The following is a 22536-nucleotide window of genomic DNA, read 5'->3' on the forward strand; positions in this document are numbered from 1 at the left end:
GCAAAAAAGAAAGATTCCGAGAATATAGAAAATCGTTCCTGGTGCGTTTTTTCGAAATGAGTTTCCGGATTTCGGGCACGAAAACTTACCCATACGCCGGCAGATTTAACCTCCTGGAGCTGTTCATGGAACTCGGGAGCTGTATATGCGCAGAGATTCCGCAAGATTCTCGCTGCACTGGACCGAACCCTCGGCTTATCCAACGCTCGGACGAGACCCGGGATAACGTTTAGCTTCAGAATCTGGTGGCAGTTGTTTCGGCTTCCTTGAGCGAGCATGGCTATGGCGTCGCCTGTAGAAACTCTGATATCTCTTCGATTCTCGGCAATGTCATCTTTCAGGAAAATGCATACAAGCTCTTTCAGAATTCCGCCAGTTCCACCAATTCTCTCGGTTGCACCTTCGTCCAACGAAAGGAACGTCAAGATTTCCGTCCCGAGTTTCTGCAGATCGGAATGTCTCTCTCCATGTCGGAGTATCTCCCGAATGTTGCAGACAGTGAAGACGACACTCGAGATATCTCTCCTCAAGCTCTTACCAGTCGTCCCTGTCGAGCTCACGAGCTTCTTTATTAGCTTCAGGGACCGTTCCACTGCCAAGATTCGAGATTCCGCGGGATTCGGATTCTCTAAAACCCGTTTTTCGGCGTGAGTGAAATCGATGATCTTCGAAATCAGCCCTCTCGTCTTGCCAATCTTTCCGCAGTTGTCGTGGTCCCGAGCTAGCCTTTTCAGTATAAGCAGTCCAATATTGCTGAACATCCATGAATCGTAGCTTCTCTCGCCGTGATTGATCTTCCTTTCTCCGATCTCATCCATGGTTTCGCTCAAGATTCTCGTACTTTCGAGAAGAGAAGATATCGATTCGATCGCACCTGGAATTCCCGCAACTCTCAAGCAATTCTTCTTCTTGCTCGCCAATCTTGACAGAATCTCTGCAGCCAACAGCCTGATATCTTCCTGTTGCGGGTTTTTCCAGTTCAAGATCTCTAATAACCTCTCTATCGTCTCCGAGTTCATCCCGATCTTCTGCAACGTATCGGATGCGTAATCCTCGTTCTTGGAGAACCTGCAGAGGATCTCGGCTCCGATCAGCTGTTCATCCGGAGAATTCGATTCCAAGAGCTCCATAGCGAAAGACACCATATCCATTTTCAACCCGTCAAAAATGCTGCCATTGATACACCTTGAATAGGCATCGTAGAAGAATCTCCTTATCGCCATCGTTCCGAATTTCTCGAGCCCGCATTCTTCGTTCACATTCTCCAGAATCTTCGAGACGCTTACCTTCCATTCCCAGTAAGCTTTCTCGACGAGGAAGAGCGATGCTTCTGCAAATGCCAGAGCGTAAAATATGGTGAGTGCAGAGTAAAGATTCGTCTTTTCCGGACCGTTGGCCCCATAGTTCCTCTTGATAAGCTTCATCAACGAGAGAATGACACAGGTTGAAGCAGACAGAAGCTGAAGGAAGTAGAAGACTTTGCTGACGTTCTTCGGGACAAAGATCCAGCCCGGGTATGGTAATATCGGAACATCTGAACTCTTCCATGTTCTTGTATGTGTCAGCATTGCAGAACTCATCTGTCCTCGGGCTGTTTCTTGAGACATTCCCTCGGTTCGATCTCTCCCTATGTTGAGATTCCGGTGGAAAAAATCGATTACTTGTTTGACAAGAAACCTGGAACTGGATATCAGAGAACGGAAGCTGTTGATTCCGGTTATGGTGTACGTAGACTGATGCTGGAACTCGAGCTCATGGCTTCGGCTGAAGATCCGAGCCCCTTCGATCACCAGAATCACGCTGACGATCCAGAAATCTGTCGTGTCTAAACTTATGGCGAATCCGCCGAGAAGAACGACAGTTGCCCAGACAAAACCCAGAGATCCGAGACGGGTAGCGAACTGTCCGATCGAAAACAAGAATCAGATATCATGAAAAACGTTGAAGATCGAACGGAAAAGATTCTGAATTTCGAACCTTTTCGAGAACCGCAAGTCGTAAAGCGAAGAGGGTAAGTTTCTTCTCCGGCGCAGGAACAGCCGCTGCAGAAGTAGGAGGTCCCACAGGTTCCGGGCTCTGAGCTCCGACAGGTTCTGGTCGGAAAATTTTCCCGGAGGAACCTATCTCTCCCACGTCCAATCTCATCTCGGTGATCTCTGAATCATGAATGCTTCGATCTTCGTCTGGTGACGAATTCCCGCCATGATCCATTTCGGTGCAAAAACCAGAAACCAAATGCTTTGTTTTTTTTTTTTTTTTTTTTGGACCGAAACCAAAAACCAGATTCTTGATCTTTGTTGTTGTCTCTTTTTTATATGATCGATTATGTACGAAAACGCTTGTCTTTTGAAATTAACATGACTTAACAAATTTATATTTTTGGACCGAGTTTTGGAATTCACCGAAATATATATATAACGTCGTGAATGAGCTTTGGTTGTTTAATTTTATGTAAATAAAATATTTAAAAAATATTCCCTCATGCAAATGGGAGATTCACCATGCACGTCTTTGAGCCATTGACTTTGAGACAACCTTAATTAATCGGATCATATATGTGTGTAGAATTATTGAATTATTTGTAGGTTTCGTAAGCTAATCATTCTATCATGATATCGGTGGAAAATTCCAAACATCTTGTGATTATTATTATTATTATTTTCTCCAAAGGAAACAAGAAGAAGAGAAAGTCCAGATATCGTGGAAGGCTTAGCAAATCTAATGATGAATATTTAATAATTAGAGTGAATTAATCTGTTTGTAGCAGGTTTAAGATGCATTAATCAATTTTGTAGAAATCAATACCCCAAGAAAGTATTTATAACCAGATATGGTTCACGTACGGAATTAATTAATTGTTTGGAGTCACTAAAACATAAAACGAATGGATGATTACAAATTCTTGAAACTATCATTAGATAAAGGAAATGATAATTGGTATTAATGATAATAACAGATTATTTTTTAATAAATATAAAAGGATCCCTTGGAAGCATTTGTTACGCACGTTGATTGCAACTCGAAGGAAACGTCGCATTTTCTATGGATTATAATCGTACGATTAAATAAAAATAAACAGCAAGTACTGTACTTAAATAACCTTTTAATTCATTTCTGCGATATATATATATACACACACATATACTTAGAAGGAGAAAACGTCTTTGAATGAGTTTGATTTCGTGCTCACCTGTATATATCTGCTGTTTCGTTTTATACTATACCAAATCTTTTTTAGTATTTTTATATTTTGTTTATAAAATATTTTAAATCAAGTACGTCCAAATATTTAAATTTGTGCTCGCTGTAACGCTAACCCAACTCGCCACCGGTTTTGGCTGAGACTGTTTCGAGAAATATCAAGAAAGTGTTTGATATGTGACATTTATAACTTCTTTTTTTTTTTTTATAATAGGAGGATTGACGTCTTCTTTTTTTTTTTAACGGAGTAACCACCACGACTTTTCGGGTGCAGAGACAGATCCTATGTAATAGCCGTCAAAATCATGTGGAACAGGTAAACCGGTCGAAACTGACATACTCAGAGAGAAATTCATTCATGTTCTGGAGGGTTGAACCCATGACGTCCAACTGTATCAACCAAAATATCTGGGTGAATATCTCTCTCCATATTTGAATTTGAACTCGAAATAAAAATATACTTTACATTTTATTTTACCAATATACCACCAAACTTGGGTAACATTTATAACTTTGGTTGCATATAACTTATTTTCTCGACCCTATCCTCGTCGCATTTAGAATTTTTGGACCGTCACAATATCTACATGACATTTATTAGTTTTGCTATAACTTGACCACCTTTGCATACAAGGGTGTTAATTTAAGTCCGAAGCTCCAAGCCTTGTTCGAGAATACTAAAAAATATCGGATTTCAGGCTTGAATTTGTCGATCCGAAAAAAATTGAACTTTTAGGTTGGATTTAAATAGTGTTTCGGGCCAAACAAAAGCTCGATTTAATTTAAAAAATAAAATAAATGTGACAAATATTTTAATATATAAATAAGGGTATTAAACGGGTCGGACGGGGCCGAACCTGGACTCGAGTCCTATAAGATCGGGTTTCAGATTTGATTTTATAGACCCAAAAAAATTTGGACTCCTGCTCGTTTAACACCCTTTCTGGGGATGCAGATGGTAAGAACTAGGGGTGGCCATTTCGGTTATTAACCGAATAACCGAACCGAACCGAACCGAATAAGACATAACCGTACCCGAACCGAATCCGACATCAAAACCGAACGGTTATGATTTTCTTAAACCCGAAAAACCGAAACCGAAACCGAACAGAACCGAATAAAAAATAACCGAAAAAACCGAGAGAATAACCGACAATTTCTTTGGAAAATTGAACTTTTTACCAAAACCGAACCGAACCCGAACCGAAAAATAACCGAACCGAACCGAACCAGAATTTATATAAAAACCGAATGGTTATAGTTTTTCTATAACCGAAATAACCGAACCGAATAAAAAATAACCGAAAAAACCGAGAGAATAACCGACAATTTTTTTGGAAAATTGAACTTTTTACCAAAACCGAACCGAACCCGAACCGAAAAATAACCGAACCGAACCGAACCAGAATTTATATAAAAACCGAATGGTTATAGTTTTTCTATAACCGAAATAACCGAACCCGAATATAACCGAACCGAACCCGAACCGAAACCCGAATTGGCCACCCCTAGTAAGAACAATCGAAAAATGCAGATTTTGAACATATAATCATCAGAAAGTATTACAAAAAAAAGTCTCATATATTCAGAAAAATCATTCATATTTATTCATAATATGGTAAATGACAGTTGATTTTGTATATTATGGTTTGGAGCCATTTCTCATTGGAGCAGGGTGGCAAACCATTGCAGCATATCGTTGTGAGCTTCTTCCGCCGCTTTCACCGCTACCGGATCCGTCACGTTGTACCTTACGGTCCATCCGTGCTTCACGTTCGGGAATATCTTCACGCAGCTCTTCACCTGCACCGTTCTTAACGCTTAGATTTCCGGGTAATGGGGCGATGATTCATTCACAGAGCAAATTTGCGGAGATGCCCTGAAAAGAATCATCTTTTTTCACTCGGAATCAAGAACCAGATCAAGAAGAGCAAACCCACATCGGACTTGGCTGCAAGAATTTGTTCGAATTGCTTCAGGAGGGCGGGCGGAGAGCCGCCGTCGAACTCAGCTCCGAATATGGCCAGTGGAGCCTTCACCTCTGCCCCGAGAATCGGAAACAAACCCGATTGTAAAAGATTAGCATTTCCCGGGTGACAAATATTGTGGAATAATCCCTTAACGTTTTCATTCGATGAAGAGATTGAATCAAACTAGAAGGAAGACTAATCCTATCATGAGACTAAGTTACTCACCTATATATATCTCTAATACTGGGTTTATGTGTCGAACTGTCGATCATGATGGTTATAAGGATTTAGATATAATCCAATCATCGAAAGCTCTTACCCTTGATATCATCAACCGTGACGTAAGAAGGATGGAAAAACACTGCCGCTTGAATAAGATCGGTTTTTGCCAGTTCCACCACAACTTTCGCTGCGATAAACCAGGGGGGAAAACCGTGTTAGGCACTTTTCGAATACTTGGTAGCTCCACTGTTTCGACGCTTATAAATGGCTCAGGAAATATATCCGAGAAAGGGGAGAAAACGGGCGAGGCAACTGACTCACCGCCCCAACATATCCCTGTTGCTCCAATTGTGGTAATGCCTTTTCTCTTCAAGGCTTCGATTACTGGCTTTGAGTCGTTAAACCCCTTTGCCTGTAACATAAAAAACGATCTAAATTCAGAAAAGATTCATCAAACAACCGAACAATAAGACAAAACAGAACTGAAAACCCAACTAATCTTAGAAAGATCAAGCTACAGAATCTGAAGTAATAGGTGAAGAAAGGTAAACAGATATAGATTTGGACACTGTGTCGAATCTTGCAGTAAACGTTGAGATCAAAGAAGAAAACTCTGAACAGAAACATTTGGATTGTGAAAAAGTTTCGCAAGGAAGAGGGACAGACTGGTGGATGGTCTTTGATCCAGACAGGAACAGGACGTTTTTCCTTGTACTCGATCTTGTACGGATCTCCGAAGAAGTAGTCAGGAACCACCGCGTAGAATCCAGCAGCAGCAACCTTGTCGGCGATTTTCCTTTCGAACAGTAGAAGAAAACCATCATCAACAAATAGCCGTGAAAATCAAATCTCTGCATTCTACATTCCATTATTAGTTAAGAGTCAAGATTTCTTGTTTGGAACATAAATTTGGGACAATTTCTGATATTCATTCAGAATGGGAAACAGAGCTTTTATGCATAAACCAAATGAACACGAGGAATTTGGATTCAAAAAGCAACTAATCTTAAAACTGATATGCTAACCAGAAATCGTGATGAACCAAGCACACTGTCCAATAAGCTGAAATTGAATATGAACTACTAAACCGATCGGTAACCAGATTAAACCGAGACGGGATCTCTGATAGAACAGAACAAATGTGATCCATTTCCAACTAACCCAAATGAAAAGTTTCCAACTTTAATGCGTAATAATGTGCAAAATATCATCCCAAACAAAGCAGAATCAATGAGGGAAGATGAAGGTTTATGAACACCCGGTATAATCATGAAAGCAGAATCAATGACTCTCTAAGTCTATAATAACCCAAGGCATGTGTATGAAAAGACAGATCAGGAAAAACACGATTAAGACACCGATATTCCGCGGTAGAGCACTTGGGTCATGGTATTGAGTTTTCGCTCTCTCGTAGTCGGATTCCTGACCACCGACGGAAGACAACCGAAGAACGACGTGATTCCAACCGATGTTTATAATCGATCCTAACGGGTATGTGTTTCGGATTTCGAATTCTTAATTTTCTTACAGAAGAAGTTGCAGTACCTGAGGTTTGGAGCTTCATATCCTGTAGAACAAATTTGGAGAAAGTAAAATTTAGGGAAGAGTAATGAAACAGTTCAAAGAAACAGGCAAATCATCAAGAAATGGATCCAAGCCTCAAACGTCAAACCCATCTGGATAGAACCGTGAATCTTCCTTATTAAATTGCTTAAAACGAAACTCAAGAATCCACCTTTTGAGTAAAAGGTTTTGACTTTACATCCACGAAAAGGAAAAAAATGGAAACTTTATGCAAAAATCCAAACAAAGACCGGAATCTGGTAATAACCCACGATTCTGACGATGGATTGACGAACAAATCATAAGGAATCAGAGGGTTAAAACGACGAATATGAAGAAGACGGAGAATGAGGTTACCATAAACATCAGAAACGAGGATGATGCCGCGCTTAGAATGGGAAGAACCGGAGACATAAGCTTTCAGACCACCAATCTTGGTCACGTGACCCGACCCGGAATTCGGATCCAGATTCGGCGGGTTCTCCAGGCATTGAGGGTTCGAAATTGTCCTCCGGGGACATAAAACAAAACAGAGGAGCACCAAACTCAAAAACTGTCTCATTTTTTTGTGTGTTCTTCTCAGCTTTTTTTTTTTTTTTTTTTTTTGGTTTTCGATGATTAAGGAGCCTTCTTAAATATGAAAGCTACGTTTTTGTCATTTCCATTGGTGTATGATTAGGGATTTAGGATAGAAGTTAAATAAAAATAGAAAAAAAAAGTCTTTTAAAAAAAATTAAGATTTACTCATTTTATACTATAAATATCCAAAACTCTTAAAAAAAATTCATAATTGATAAGTCCTAAAGGATATTGTGGATATTTGTGAAAAAAAAAAGATAATTATTATTTTCAGATTTTGTTTTTAATTATCTTTTCCTGCTTCCGTGCCTAATCCTATTTTCTGTTTATTTAGTTGTATTTATAGGGAACACGTTTTCCATTTTTATTACTTTGTGAAGTTTAAAATATTATAATATATGTATTATTGGTTGGCACCGAATGTGAATTGGTCAAAGTCAGATATTGGAAATAGAGAGAATTATTTTTCAAGACTCATACAGAAGCTTATCAAATACTGTTATATATATGAATGAATCAACCAAACAAGATTGAGCATTTATTGTAAAAGTATTTATATGTATAAAACACGTATATGCATGCATGTGCGCGCATGTTAACGTCTCTACGTCACAATTCAAGGAACTGTATATGAAGGCATAGATACACACACGTAGATATATATATATATATATATATTCGTAGTTATGGATAAACAGGTTGGTTGAACAAAATTCTTTAGTTTGTTTGCTCTTTGAATGAGTTTTAAGTCTTGGATCCTTATTTAATCAAATATTTTGGTCCGAATTTTCTAAGTTAGGTTTTCCTTTAAATTGAAAGATCTCGCATTCTATTACACAGGAAAAAAACCCTAATTAATTAATATTTTACTAATTAATTCTAATCCAAAACTTTTAAAAAGATAATATCCAAAAGACTCAAAACCTTAAAATAAAAACCGAACAAAAAAAAACGAAGTAGGGTTTCTTCTGGAATGAAACTAATTACTAAATACGAGTTCGAGCAAGACATAAAAGATGTCGATGATCAGACTAGTTCGACGGCGGCTGCGTTCTTGCGGGCGGTTTCATCGTCATCGTCCATGAACTTGGCCCAGACAGGATGAAGCTTCCAGACACGGTCGACCATGGCGTCGATGGGGACGTTCTTGGTCTCGGGCAAGAGGAAGAAGACGAAGAGAGCCATGAGGAGGATCCAGGCGGCGAAGAAGAAGAAGATGAAAGCCCTCATGCGGCAGAGCATAGAGAGAAAAGCCTGAGCGATGATGAAGGTGCAGATCATGTTGGTGCTGACCGCGCATGCGTAGCCTTCGGTCCTCATCTCCAGCGGAAAGGTCTCGCTCGGAATCAGCCATCCCATCGGGCCCCACGACCATGCGAACGCTATCACGAACATACACACCAACACCACCACCACTATCCCCATCCCCACTGTCAGCGTGTTCGCCTCCTTCAAGTATCCCAGCAGCAGGCCCCCTATTGTCACCTGCATGCCCAGTTGTTCAATAGAACGATCAATATATAAAGTCTCCACCTTTACGTGATGCGATTGGGATCTTGAAAAAGCATGGATCTTTACGTGTTATGTCCACTGAATCGTGAAAAAGTATGGATCTTTACGTGTGATGCGGCCAGAATCGTGGAAAAATACAGATCTTTACATGTAAATTAGGTATCTGAACAAATATTTACCTGCGAGATGAACATGATGACGCAGGCGGCGAGGAGCAAGAACCGGCGGCCGGCCTTGTCGACGGCGAAGATAGCGAGGAGAGTGGCGAGGACGTTGAAAGCGCCGGTTATTACAGAAGAATAGAGAGAAGCTCCGCTCTTCATGCCGACTGTCTGAAATAGGACAGGAGCGTACGTAGAACATGATGGAGTTGATCCCTGTAAACTGCTGAAACACCTGAAGCATCACTCCGATTACTAGCGGAGGCCAGTTCGAACGCTTCTTCGCCATCTCCCAGAACGATCCCTTCGCTCTCTCCGCCTTCTCGCATGCCTCTTTGATCTCCTCAAACTCCTCGTTCACTTCCTCCACTCCCCTAATCTTCTTGAGAGCCTCACGGCCCTTGGACTCGTGGCCTCGTTGGACGAGGCTCGTTGGTGTCTCCGGGATTACGAACGATCCGACGAAGAGAAGGACCGCCGGTAAAGCAGCCACACCGAGGGAGACTCTCCATCCGTGAGGGTGAAGGAACGAGGTGCCGTAGTTTACAAGATTGGCGATCAGGATGCCGATGGTGATGAAGAGCTGAAACATGATGTTCACCGATCCACGTCTCTTCACAGGAGCAACCTCCGACAGGAACAGCGGAACCGACTGTCGCATATACATAAAAGATCAAGAATCTGAATCAGTGAATACACAAAAAGATCATCGATCGAAGATTCAAAAGGAGGGAATCAAGGGTTAGACCTCGTTGCCGAATCCGACGCCAAATCCGAGGAAGATACGGCCGAAGATGAGCATCCAGAGGGACTGAGCGGAGGCACTGAGAGCGGCTCCGATGAGGAAGAAGATGGAAGCTAAGAGAATGGTGAGTCTCCGGCCGAACTTGGAGCAACACTTGGACGCTCCGAAGCTGGCAACGACCGCAGCAAGATAAAGAGAGGAAGTGAACAGCTGAAGCAACTGGTCGTCGAATTTGCAGTAGTTGTTCTCCTTCGCATGCATCTTCCTCTCGTACACCCTCGGGAAGAACTTTACCAGGAAGTCATTCATCGCCGTCACTCCTCCTGCGATTAGGGTTTCGGTTACTTGCGTGGAAAGTAAACAGAAACAAAAGCAGTGTACAATAACTGAAGAAACCAGTACCTGAGATGCCGATGTCGTAACCGAACATGAGGCCTCCGCAGGCGGCGAAGCACCAGCAGAAGATGACGTAGATCGAACTCTTCGATGTCTGATCCGTCCTCATCTTTGACGTGAAAAATCTCAGAACACAATTCGAAAATCCTCAGAGCAGACAGTGAACGTGAGTTTGAGAAGAAGAAAAGAGATTCTCGACGGTTTCGATCGAGGGGTGTGTGGTCTTATTTATAAGAGGCTTTTGCCTGATTTGACCAGGATTTGGATTTTAGGGTTTAAGGAAGGAAACGTACGTGGAGGATATTACAATTAGGAAACTAATTTTGATTAAGACTCCTAATTGCTCAACGATTAAGAAACCTGATATGGCTAGAGTTCGATCGTAGCTTTACAACATTATCTTCTCACACAATTTTTTTTATAATTATAGTTAACTTTGATTTACATGCTATGTCTTCCAAGAACAATTAAGGAATGAATGTTGTGAGTTATAATATAAAACCTTTAGAATTTCATTACCTAGATATTTGCTTATTTGAGCTCAAGTGGAAATTAAGATAAATACAAAATCACAAATTAATTACATATTTAATGGCTAATTGCTCAAGGATTAAGAAACTTGATATGGATAGAGTTCCAGCAGATTTACAACACTATCTTCATCACGCAATTTTTTTTTTTATAATTATAGTTAACTTTGGTTTATTGGCCAAGCTATATTTACCAAATAAAAATAAAAATTCAAATTCAATTTTTTTAATGTCGGTTTCTCTTAAATCTAAAGCCGTTTTTCCCTTTTTTTTTCCCTCTTAGACAGTAAATTCAAGTAATTAATCTACTGTGTTCATGAAGTTTAGTGTTAACTAAATTTTACAAAGGAATGAATATTATAAAACCTTTACAATTCCATTAACTAAATATTTGTTTATTTGATATTTAAAGGCTAATTAATTGGATGTAACCATGATTCCAATTACAAAAACTGTTAAATTTGCCATGAAAAGATTGTTTCCCAATTTCGAGCCGAATCACATGTGAAAGCGATATTATTAAGATCGTGATTTTGGGTCGATCTAAATTCCGTGATCTAATAACAAAAATAAAATTCGTGATTAGTTTTAAACCGTTCGATCTAAATTACAGATCGTCTCTCTCTCTCTCACCTTCTCTACCTATGTATATCTTCAATATGTGTATGCATATAATATAATCATTAATTATATGAAACAATTTATTTTTTTTATCTGTAACGTGTATAAAAACAAACTTGATATATTGAAAATAATAAAAACATAACATTTCTTATATTATAATACTACCGGGGAGAAAATCTCCTGGTAATCAATTCCTTCTCGTTGAGAATATCCTTTTGCAACCGATCGAGCTTTGAACCGTGGTTTCTCAACTCCTGGAGTACCTTGATTCCTTTTGTAGACCCACTTATAACCTATCACCCTCTGTTTGTTTGGTTTAGATACCAGTTTCCAGGTTTCATTCTTGTGCAGTGAGTCCATTTCTTCCTGCATAGCTGCTTGCCAAAGTTTCCAGTCTTTGCTTTCTCGAGCTTCAGAATAGCTTCTTGGTTCTTCAGAATCTATTCCTGTAGCTACATTCAACGCAAAAGACACAACATTACTACTGTTAGTGTTAGTTATGTACCTTACTGGAGGTTGTATCTGTCTTCTTTCTCTATCTCGTGCTAGTTGATAACCCTCCAGGTTTTGTGAGTCATCAGCCCCTGAATTTTCATGATCACTATCTTCAGATGAGTCTTCTGAAGGTTGATCCCTCTGTTCCTGGGTTCTAACTTCGTTTTCTTCACTAGCTCCACCTTGAAGTGTATTCCTTAATGCTTCTTCTCCTGAATCCAGCCTAAACTTGTATGGTGATAGGGACTTGATCATTATCTTCTATCTGTCTGGTAATTCTGTATTCTTCATCTAACTTTAGGTCCTTATAGACCATGTCTTCTCGGAAGATAACATCTCTGCTTATGTGGCATTTACCCTCATCTAGTAACCAGACCTTGTATCCTTTTATGCCTCTAGGATAGCCGATGAATATGCCTTTAGTTGCTCTTGGTTGCAGTTTGTTCTGTTTTACATGAACAAATACAACACACCCAAATCTCCTAAGATAATGATAACTTGGTCTTTTCTCAGACCATACCTGTTCAGGAACTTGGAAGTCCAGTGCACTTGATGGAGATTTGTTGATCAAATGAACTGCTGTGGCTGTTGCTTCTGCCCAAAACTTTTTTTCCAAGCCAGTTTCACTTAGAAAACATCTCACCTTGTCCATTATTATCATGTTCATGCGCTCAGCTATCCCATTTTGCTGTGGGGTATAGGCGCAAGTTCTGTGCCTCTCGATTCCGTTGTTTCGGCAGAATTCATTAAAGTGGTTGTTGCAAAATTCTAGTCCATTGTCTGTCCGCAAACACTTTAGTCTCTTGCCTGTCTAATTTTCTATCAGTGTCTTCCAATCTGAAAAACTTGCAAATGCCTCATTCTTGTTTCTCAGAAAGTAGACCCAAACCTTTCTTGAGTAGTCATCAATAATCGAGAGGAAATATTGTGACCCTGACAATGATGGAGTCACTGTGGATGATCCCCAAAGATCCGAATGGACATATTCTAGTATGCCCTTTTGTGGAATGATTTGTTGTTCCAAAACTAAGTCTGTGTGTTTTACCTAATACACAGGCTTCACAGAATTCCATTTTTCCTACCTTGGCCTTCTGTAAGTAACCTTTCTTGACTATGAGTTCCATGCCTTTTGGACTCATATGTCCCAGTCTCCTGTGCCATAAAGTTGTCTCGTCAGAGCTTGTGCTAACACTGTGGGCTGCTCCCACAACTGTCTCTCCTTTTAGAATATAGAGTCCTCTGTCCAATATGCCAACCATGATTACTAGCGAGCTATTCATCACTTCAGCTTACCTCCTTGTGCTTTGTATGCCAGTCCTTGAAGATCCAGCGAACCTAATGAGATTAGATTCCTTTTTAGCTCAGGAGTATATCTCACATTCTTTAGAACTTTCACTGTATTGTTGTGGGTTCTAATCCTTACAGTTCCTGTTCCTCTGATTTGGCATGAAACATTGTTTTCCATGAGTACCTTCCCACAGTCTTGAAGTGTTAGGTTTTCAAACCATTCTTCTCTTGGGGACATGTGAAATGTGCATCCGGAGTCCAACACCCACTGCTCTTTAGGTTCCAAATCTGAGATGCTCAGTTTCTAGAATTGACTGGGTAACTGCTGCTGCTTCGCCGATTTCTTTGGCCTGTTCTTCGAAATGCTTCTTTCTCGATCTGCAATCTCTTTTGAAGTGACCTTCTTTCCCGCAAAACCAACACTCTGTTTCTGACTTACTCCTTGATTTGGACCTTGATTTCTTCCTTGATTTATTCCCTGTTGAGTTCCTTTTTTCTGATCTTCCTCTAACTACAAGCCCTTCTGCAGTAGCTCTCGTCCCTTTTGCTGCAAGTTCCAGCTCTTTGGAATATGCGACACTTGTTATTTCATCCAAGGTGATAGTCTCTCTTCTGTTGTACCTGAGAGTATCCTTTAGCTGGTCATATTGGTCTGGCAGAGAATTCAACAGAATCAGGACTTGGTCTTCTTTTGCGACCTCTATTTTCAGATTTGAGAGATCATTAACTAGTTTCTTGAAGACATCAACATTGTCTTCTATTGACTTTGTAGCATCCATCTTGAAGTCTATTAGCCTTTGCTTCAGATACATCTTGTTTGGAAGTGATTTAGCCAGTTCCACCACGACTTTTGCTGAAATTAAGACCCGCGAGGAAAGAGCAAAAACAATGTATTAGAAATTTCCAAATGGTAACAGCTCATAAAAATTGCCTTTTGGACATTAATTTTACAGAAACCATAGTTTGGGGAGATATGTCCTTAAAAGAGACAAGATGAGAGCAAGTAACCAACTCACAGCCCCAACACATCCCTGCTGCTCCAATAGAAGTTATGCCTTTGCTCTTCAAGGCTTTAACTACTGGCTTTGAGTCCTCAAATCCCTTATCCTATACGATCAAATTAACTAAATTTGTCAAACAACGAACGTTAGCAAGAGTCTTCACGTGCTTTTGAGGGTTCGGGTTTTTATAACCAAAATTTTGATCCTTTTATGCATTCCATTGGATGAAATACAAATCCACATTACAATAAAAAAGCACCAAAACCTCACATAATCCACTCGGACAATGCATCTTGCAGTAACTGTTAAGAATGAAAGCTAGAAGACAGCTGCAAACAGAATCACTGGTTAGGGAAAGGAAAAGTAGCTTACTGCTCCATGGTCTTTTATCCAGACAGCGAGAGGCCGGTCCTGATTTTTGTTATCACAAGGATCTCCATAGAAATAGTCAGGAACCGCCACATAGAATCCAGATTCTGCAACCTTATCCGCAAGTTTCCTTGAGAGCAGAAGAAAACCGGGATCAATTGCCAGGAAAGTTAATCCATACAGTCAGTTGACCACAAATAAAGTGAAACTACGATAAGCTTCAAGTGAATCTAGGAGTCCCAACGTTTTTTAGGAGACGAAAGGCATGAAGGGTCGCTTAATAAACTCACTCTACAACTATTTGAAGCGATTCAACAGAAATAATTTATGAGTTTCATCATGTCCTGTAAAGACTAAAACCAGGATGGGCGGAAGTAAAATATCAAATTTGGCAAACAGTTTACAGAAGAATCTGAGATTCTGTTTCCCTCTGTAGATTACCCTAAGGAGGAATCTCGAGATATTTCTACACACCATGATACAAGGCACAGATTAGCTTTTAGGGTTTTTGTTCATTGACCTTCACTTCAGTACCATTAGATAGCCAATAAAAACCGCAGCTAGCATAGTTAGACACAACGAGTCTACAATCAAACTCATGTTTATTTGTATGTAGATAACGATATATTCAGAAATGATTGAGCACGAATACAGCAGTTGACTGATGTTACAAACCCATAAGAGACAAGAATCAATGTCTGCAGCCATATAGTCCGACAAAATTCATCATTTTCGAGTTAATCGAAGCAAAAGTTTCTGACTTTAATGAGAAACAAGATGACAAAACACAATCTAATGACCGAATCAAGCGGATAAGGACTCGTAGTACCTCAAGTTTGGAGCTTCATATCCTGTGGAAGCAATAGTTCAAAGAAACAGCCACACGGTCAACAAATGAACACAATGGAGAGAATGATGTGAAACAGAAGATTGAAACTGAGGCGGAGAAGATTCTAGCACATCTTACTGAACATAATCATCCAATGTAGCATAAAGAAAACCTCAGGAATTAAGATTAACCTAATAACACGAATCGATTTCTCCACCATTGATTCACAAAAAAAAAACACAACTTTATACGAGAAAGACGAACAAAACCTCCAATTCGATAAACCCTAAGCAACTGGTAACTGATTGACGAACAAGTCACGAGAAATCAGATGACAAGGCAAAGGAATTTCCGGGCAAGAACATAGAAAAACTAAACAACGGGATTGAAGGAAGCGATTTGAAGAAGATGCAGGAAAATTACCAAAAACATCAGAGACGAGAAGAATCGCACGGGATGAATCAGGCGAACCAACTATATAGGCATCGAGGCCACCGAGCTTCTCGACATGACCCGACCCGGATTTCGGATTCAGGGTTGGTGGGTTTTCGCAGCACTGAGGGCCCGACATTTTTCACCAGCTATAGGAAACAGAACAGAGGAACCAAATTCAACAACTCATGCTTTTTGTCTTGCTCTCCCTCCTCCATTTATATAAGCAATGGGTTTTGAGAATCTTCTCGAAAACATTTCTCTCTCACACACACACGCCACAAAATATATATTTGTATATATACGTTTGCGTGTGATGAACACAAACTCAATTTTTTTTATATAATTCAAAGAATCATGTTTAGAATTTTGATCTCTTTAGAATTTTAATTTTTTGTCAATATGAACAAGTCAAATTTCAATTTTTTTTTTAAAAATTGTTATTATATTGCAGATCATTTGGATATAAATAAAATTAGTTTGTGTTCTTTTTTTTCTTTGAAGAGTAGAATATTGATTTTTTTTAGTAAGATATAGTCTTTTTTATTAAGTGAATTTTGAATGGGTGAAAATCAACAACACCATTATTTTTTTTATGGACCAGAAGATGTCCTGAATAGTATTCAATTATAAACGACACTTTTAAATTTTATACATTCAAATTAATCTTCATTCGTGGACCGTCGGCCCACTCAACGGTAAAAAAAGTTTGAGCATTACCATTATTGTATTACGATATTCTCGTGTAAATATTAGAACATTGGATATGTATTGGCAGTATTGCCATATGTAGGATTAGGTTTACATACGGTACAAAATATCTACAGAGTTTATACATACGTCAACTTTAATCTTTGGTCTATCATTCTATACAAACTCTGTAGATATTTTGATTGGTGGAACGAAATACATTGGTTTGCTCTTTTGATTGAGCATAATTAAGCCTTGGACACATATTTCATCAAATCTTTTGGTCCGAGTTCTGTAAATTATGTTTAAAAGATTTCGCGTTCGTGAATCGTAAAAAAAAAAATCTCGCATTCCACGAAAAATTAACCTGGTCAGTTTAACTGGTGGAACGGAGCGCAAAGCGTATGTCCCGTCCCGAGTTTGAATCCTAAACTGGAACAGGAGTGCATAATTCAAATCACATGGCTGGTTTCCGATCCCGGAATTAGTCTGGGTTTCGGTTCAGAAAACTCGGTTACCAAAGATTTCGCGTTCTTGAGAAAAAAAGATCTCGGGTTCCACAAGAAATTAAGGGAGTAAAGAGAAAAGACCCATTAATTAATATGTGAGAATTAATTCCAATCTAAAACTTAAAAAAAAAACATATCCAAAAATGCTCAAAACCGTAAAAAAATCAAAACCTAACAAAAAAACGAAGTAGGGTTTCTTCTGGAATGAAACTAACTACGAGTTCGAGCAAGCCGTAGAGGATGTCGATGATCAGACTAGTTCGACGGCAGCTGCCGTCTTGCGGGCGGCTTCATCGTGATCGCCCATGAACTTGCTCCAGACAGGATGAAGCTTCCAGACACGGTCGACCATGGCGTCGATGGGGACGTTCTTGGTCTCGGGCAAGAGGAAGAAGACGAAGAGAGCCATGAGGAGGATCCAGGCGGCGAAGAAGAAGAAGATGAAAGCCCTCATGCGGCAGAGCATAGAGAGAAAAGCCTGAGCGATGATGAAGGTGCAGATCATGTTGGTGCTGACCGCGCATGCGTAGCCTTCGGTCCTCATCTCCAGCGGAAAGGTCTCGCTCGGAATCAGCCATCCCATCGGGCCCCATGACCATGCGAACGCTATCACGAACATACACACCAACACCACCACCACTATCCCCATCCCCACTGTCAGCGTGTTCGCCTCCTTCAAGTATCCCAGCAGCAGACCCCCTATTATCACCTGGGAGATGAACATGATGACGCAGGCGGCGAGGAGCAACATCCGGCGGCCGGCCTTGTCGACGGCGAAGATAGCGAGGAGAGTGGCGAGGACATTGAAAGCGCCAGTTATTACAGAAGAGTAGAGAGAAGCTCCGCTCTTCATTCCAACTGTCTGAAATAGGACAGGAGCATAGAACATGATGGAGTTGATGCCAGTGAACTGCTGAAAGACCTGAAGCATCACTCCGATTACTAGCGGAGGCCAGTTCGAACGCTTCTTCGCCATCTCCCAGAACGATCCCTTCGCTCTCTCCGCCTTCTCGCATGCCTCTTTGATCTCCTCAAACTCCTCGTTCACGTCCTCCACTCCCCTAATCTTCTTGAGAGCCTCACGGCCCTTGGACTCGTGGCCGCGTTGGACGAGGCTCGTTGGTGTCTCCGGGATTACGAACGATCCGACGAAGAGAAGGACCGCCGGTAAAGCAGCCACACCGAGGGAGACTCTCCATCCGTGAGGGTGAAGGAACGAGGTGCCGTAGTTTACAAGATTGGCGATCAGGATGCCGATGGTGATGAAGAGCTGAAACATGATGTTCACCGATCCACGTCTCTTCACAGGAGCAACCTCCGACAGGAACAGCGGAACCGACTGTCGCGTATATGCATAAAAATCAAGAATCTGAATCAGTAAATACACGAGAAGATCATCGATCGAATATTCAAAAGGAGGGAATCAAGGGTTAGATACCTCGTTGCCGAATCCAACGCCGAATCCGAGGAAGATACGTCCGAAGATGAGTATCCAGAGGGACTGAGCGGAGGCACTGAGAGCGGCTCCGATGAGGAAGAAGATGGAAGCTAAGAGAATGGTGAGTCTCCGGCCGAACTTGGAGCAACACTTGGACGCTCCGAAGCTGGCAACGACCGCAGCAAGATACAGAGAGGAAGTGAACAGCTGAAGCAACTGGTCGTCGAATTTGCAGTAGTTGTTCTCCTTCGCGTGCATCTTCCTCTCGTACACCCTCGGGAAGAACTTTACCAGGAAATCATTCATCGCCGTCACTCCTCCTGCGATTAGGGTTTCGGTTACTTGCGTGGAAAGTAAACAGAAACAAAAGCAGTGTACAATAACTGAAGAAACCAGTACCTGAGATGCCGATGTCGTAACCGAACATGAGGCCTCCGCAGGCGGCGAAGCACCAGCAGAAGATGACGTAGATCGAACTCTTCGATGTCTGATCCGTCCTCATCTTTGACGTGAAAAATCTCAGAACACAATTGGAAAATCCTCAGAGCAGACAGTGAATGTGAGTTTGAGAAGAAGGAAAGAGATTCTCGACGGTTTCGATCGAGGGGTGTGTGGTCTTATTTATAAGAGGCTTTTGCCTGATTTGACCAAGGATTAGAATTTTAGGGTTTAAGGAAGGAAACGTACGTGGAGGATATTACAATTAGGAAACTAATTTTGATTAGGACTCCTAATTGCTCAAGGATTAAGAAACCTGATATGGATAGAGTTTGATAATAGATTTACAACATTATCTTCGTCACCCAATTATTTTTTTATAATTATATTTACCAAAAAAACATCCAAATTCAATTTTTTTTATATGTAATCTAAATTTGTTTTTTCCTTTTCCCTCTAAAACTGTAAATCCTAGGTAATTAATCTGCTGTGTTCATAAAGTTTAGTGTAACTAATTTTACAAAGGAATGAATATTGCGAGTTATAAAACCTTTACAATTTCATTAACTAAATATCTGTTTATTTGATATTTAAAGGCTAGTTAATTGGATGTAGCCATGATTCCAATTACAAAGACTGTTAAAATTTGCCATGAAAAGACTGTTAAAGGGTAATAACAAAAAAAAAACTTGCGGTTGTATAATAATTAATTCTGATTTTTTTATTGGATAAAGAAAAATAAAAGGAAATATTCTGCATAAATTTCATCAACAAGGAAAAGAACGTAAACCCAGATATATGAAATAAAAAAAATATATTTTTTTTCAAGATCGCAATATATATTTAAACTTTTTCAAATCCTCTCTATACATTATACAAATACAATGCCCTGTTACATTCATCCAAAAAGAGAAAAACAAAGAATCACTCGAAGCAACTAAACTCTGCAACTCTCTGTATTTCTGACAGAACACAAAAAAAGGACAAGGTCATGAGATGATGATGATGATGATGATGTCGGAAGGAACGGAGATGGAGGACGAAATCAGAAGCAGGAGCCATAGCTCTGATCCCTCCCATGGCGAGCAACTCAAAAGCAAGCTCCTCTTTCCGCCATTGACGCAGACCTTCGCTCACAGTCTTCAACGCCTCCACCTCCATCTCCTTCACCCATTCGGGCAAACATCTCACCATCAAACTCACCAATCCCGATACGTACGTCCTCCAAGTCTCGCTCTCGCACCCTACCGCTACTTTCCCATCCATGGCACTCGCTATGAACGCCATGTGGCTCCTGAGTATCCTGGGCCTCCGTCTCGAAGCGGACGAGGCCGAATCCACTCCCCAAGCCAATGATCCGCAAAGGACTATGAAGTGAGCGAGTGCATGCCCTCGTAGCTCCGCTACTAGACCAGAAGGCAGTCCTCCTCCTACTGGCTCGTGGTCCGGCCTGTGTACGATCAGAAACCAAGACGGGAGGATCTCTTTGATGAGTAGATGGACCACTCCTAATCCGCCGGTTAGCCATACCAAGGAAGCGCTGAGAGAAGCCGCGAGCTTTACTCGAGCCATCGCTCTTGCAAGCGATGCCTGGTTGTATCTTTTCCCGTTCGAGAGCCCATTCCGGGAGATTTCAGTGATGGAATGAACCAAAAGGGAGAAAATCTCCTCGGAAACGAAGGCGGTATCTCTCAGAGAACGGTGCATACGTAGGTAGAGGATCCCAGGTGCTACGGGGGAGATCCCGCCGTAGAAATGAGAGCCAAAGCCATGGCCAAGAAGAGCTCCAACTCCGCCGTCATTGGAAATGGGTGTAGCGTTCAAACCGAGGGTGGCACTGAAGCAGTTCCGAAGGAGCTGAACCACAGCATCTCGGTCGTGAAGGAAGACGGTACGAGATGCCGAGAAAACGAGGAAGTCGAACCACCGTTTCGCCTTTTGCGTCCATAACGAAGTGACGATGGGCATGCACGGCCATGGACAACCTGCAGCGAGACACTCGAGAGCCGGGCCGGCTAGATTCAGAAACCTCTCCGAGGCTTTGTCGATTTTGTAAGTTATGGTTAGACTTACAAAGGCGGCTAACGGTAAAGGAAGCGTAGCCGGAGAACTCCCTCCTGCCGAAATACGAGCAAGAATCGAACCGTAAAGTTCAGAAGAAGACCAAGATAAAATACATTTAAACCGAGAATTGAAGCAAGCAGACCTGGAGCAAGGCTAGGGATGTCGACGCTTGTTGTTGCAAGAATCTTCTTCATATATTCCTCGACATTGGATAGATTCGCAGCGGGACTCGGCCAATCCATGCCGTTCATGAAAACCGGCTTCCATACGCCTCTACTCACCTCGGCCGAGAAGTAGCTTACTATAGGCGCCAATGACGCGGGCAGAAAATCCGCTAAATCTTTCAAACCTAAAACATCAAAAACGGTTTTTAAGGTTTGGAACACGATAACGAAATCGTAGAAAAGTCTCTTTCCAATCAAGATTTACGCAAACCTGTAGCAAGCTCGCGAGGAGAGAGCCTTCCATGGGAGCAAGCCGTCAAAGCAGCATCAACAACGTAAGGAACAGCTTCGAGAATGTCCCAAGCAGGAAGCATCGGTCTTAGAGAGCTGTCTTCGCTTCCAGCTCCCGAGGAACTACTGGTACCCGAGTTCAAATTCTGACCACCTCGATTAGAAACCTTTCCGAACATCATGTTGAGAAGTGATTCAACTGTCCGGTGAACAGAAGATCCATGGATGAGGCCAGAGAGTGTTGCAGCTATACATCTCTGATGTTGCCTATGCCAGACTTTTAGCTTCGGGAACGAGTCAACAAAAACGGGTTTAGAAGACGATGACTTGGAAACTTCCGAAAGTCTCTTCTTGTTTCGATCTCTATGAACGTTTTCAGATGGCACGAGATGGGAATTACGGACTAAGAGAAGGTACTCAGGAGTTAGCTGTGATCCGACTGTGGGTACGTCTCCTACACCGTGCTCGATAGGAGCATGGTTGAATCTCCATAGCTTTAACAGAAGAGTGAAAGCATTCGAGAAAACGCAATGGGCTGAAATGTCTTCTCCCGTAGGAAGTTTCCACGACACATTTGGCGTGTATGATCCAAACTCTTCGCATACCGGCATGATCGAGCAAGCGAGTTGTGGAACCTTAAAAACAAAAACATAAGAATCGAAAATATTGAAGAAAACTCGACTTCGGATTGCAGAAAACGCGTACCATTCCATGTAAAGAGAATATCTGAATGCAGTCGACAGATCCAATCCCGACAATAAGAACATTTAGCATGGGGGCATAACCAATCAAGTGACTCTCAGTTCCAGAATAATCCGCTGGAACTGGTGGAGATAGTAATCTTGTAATGAACTGGACAGTATGCTCCTGCACATCAAGTCAAACATGTCAAGGGACAGACTTTTTGGTTCTTGCAAAAAAATTGACTGAATCTTCAACGGATCCGATGCCAACCTGTACGTTCCAACCCCGAGTAAGGGATGCCCCGCAAAGAACGGTTGCAGCAGATATCTTCTCATCTTCCGA

General features: G+C 41.2%; 5 protein-coding genes and 1 pseudogene across 7 annotated transcripts in view; all 6 read right to left on the reverse strand.

Moving 5' to 3' along the window:
* LOC104808657 overlaps positions 1–2327 on the reverse strand; it is a 2870-nt gene extending 543 nt beyond the window's left edge. The window contains exons 1-2 of the mRNA XM_010534390.1: positions 1978–2327; positions 80–1901 (exon numbers count right to left, since the gene is read on the reverse strand). Of these exons, the coding sequence (XP_010532692.1) occupies positions 80–1901; positions 1978–2211 (2056 nt within the window). The 5' untranslated portion in view covers positions 2212–2327. The remainder of the gene's footprint in view (positions 1–79; positions 1902–1977) is intronic.
* A 2393-nt stretch (positions 2328–4720) lies between these two features.
* LOC104808658 (endo-1,3;1,4-beta-D-glucanase-like) lies at positions 4721–7562 on the reverse strand. Its single transcript, XM_010534391.2, has 7 exons — positions 7314–7562; positions 6939–6960; positions 6060–6189; positions 5715–5805; positions 5491–5580; positions 5142–5242; positions 4721–5004 (listed from the first exon to the last, which is right to left on the reverse strand). The coding sequence occupies exons 1-7, from the start codon at positions 7516–7518 to the stop codon at positions 4864–4866; spliced, it is 780 nt and encodes a 259-aa protein (XP_010532693.1). The 5' UTR covers positions 7519–7562; the 3' UTR covers positions 4721–4863.
* Positions 7563–8533: 971 nt separating this feature from the next.
* LOC104809094 lies at positions 8534–13257 on the reverse strand (annotated as a pseudogene).
* On the reverse strand, positions 11567–16144 carry LOC104808659 (endo-1,3;1,4-beta-D-glucanase-like). Its single transcript, XM_010534392.1, has 5 exons — positions 15908–16144; positions 15485–15506; positions 14659–14785; positions 14302–14392; positions 11567–14138 (listed from the first exon to the last, which is right to left on the reverse strand). The coding sequence occupies exons 1-5, from the start codon at positions 16053–16055 to the stop codon at positions 13561–13563; spliced, it is 966 nt and encodes a 321-aa protein (XP_010532694.1). The 5' UTR covers positions 16056–16144; the 3' UTR covers positions 11567–13560.
* A 1207-nt stretch (positions 16145–17351) lies between these two features.
* LOC104809095 (sugar transport protein 8-like) lies at positions 17352–19057 on the reverse strand. The gene is made up of 3 exons (XM_019202042.1): positions 18953–19057; positions 18554–18873; positions 17352–18454 (listed from the first exon to the last, which is right to left on the reverse strand). Exons 1-3 carry the CDS (start codon positions 19053–19055, stop codon positions 17366–17368), a joined length of 1512 nt encoding a protein of 503 aa, XP_019057587.1. The 5' UTR covers positions 19056–19057; the 3' UTR covers positions 17352–17365.
* A 738-nt stretch (positions 19058–19795) lies between these two features.
* LOC104808660 (mediator of RNA polymerase II transcription subunit 33A-like) overlaps positions 19796–22536 on the reverse strand; it is a 5932-nt gene continuing 3191 nt past the window's right edge. For all 3 annotated transcript variants that reach the window (XM_010534395.1, XM_010534393.1, XM_010534396.1), the window contains exons 9-13: positions 22465–22536; positions 22216–22377; positions 21491–22145; positions 21198–21404; positions 19796–21108 (exon numbers count right to left, since the gene is read on the reverse strand). In XM_010534395.1, the coding sequence (XP_010532697.1) occupies positions 19916–21108; positions 21198–21404; positions 21491–22145; positions 22216–22377; positions 22465–22536 (2289 nt within the window). In that variant the 3' untranslated portion in view covers positions 19796–19915. The remainder of the gene's footprint in view (positions 21109–21197; positions 21405–21490; positions 22146–22215; positions 22378–22464) is intronic.

Source organism: Tarenaya hassleriana, unplaced genomic scaffold (genome assembly GCF_000463585.1).
Source record: "Tarenaya hassleriana unplaced genomic scaffold, ASM46358v1 Cleome15, whole genome shotgun sequence".
Taxonomy (NCBI): Eukaryota; Viridiplantae; Streptophyta; class Magnoliopsida; order Brassicales; family Cleomaceae; genus Tarenaya; species Tarenaya hassleriana.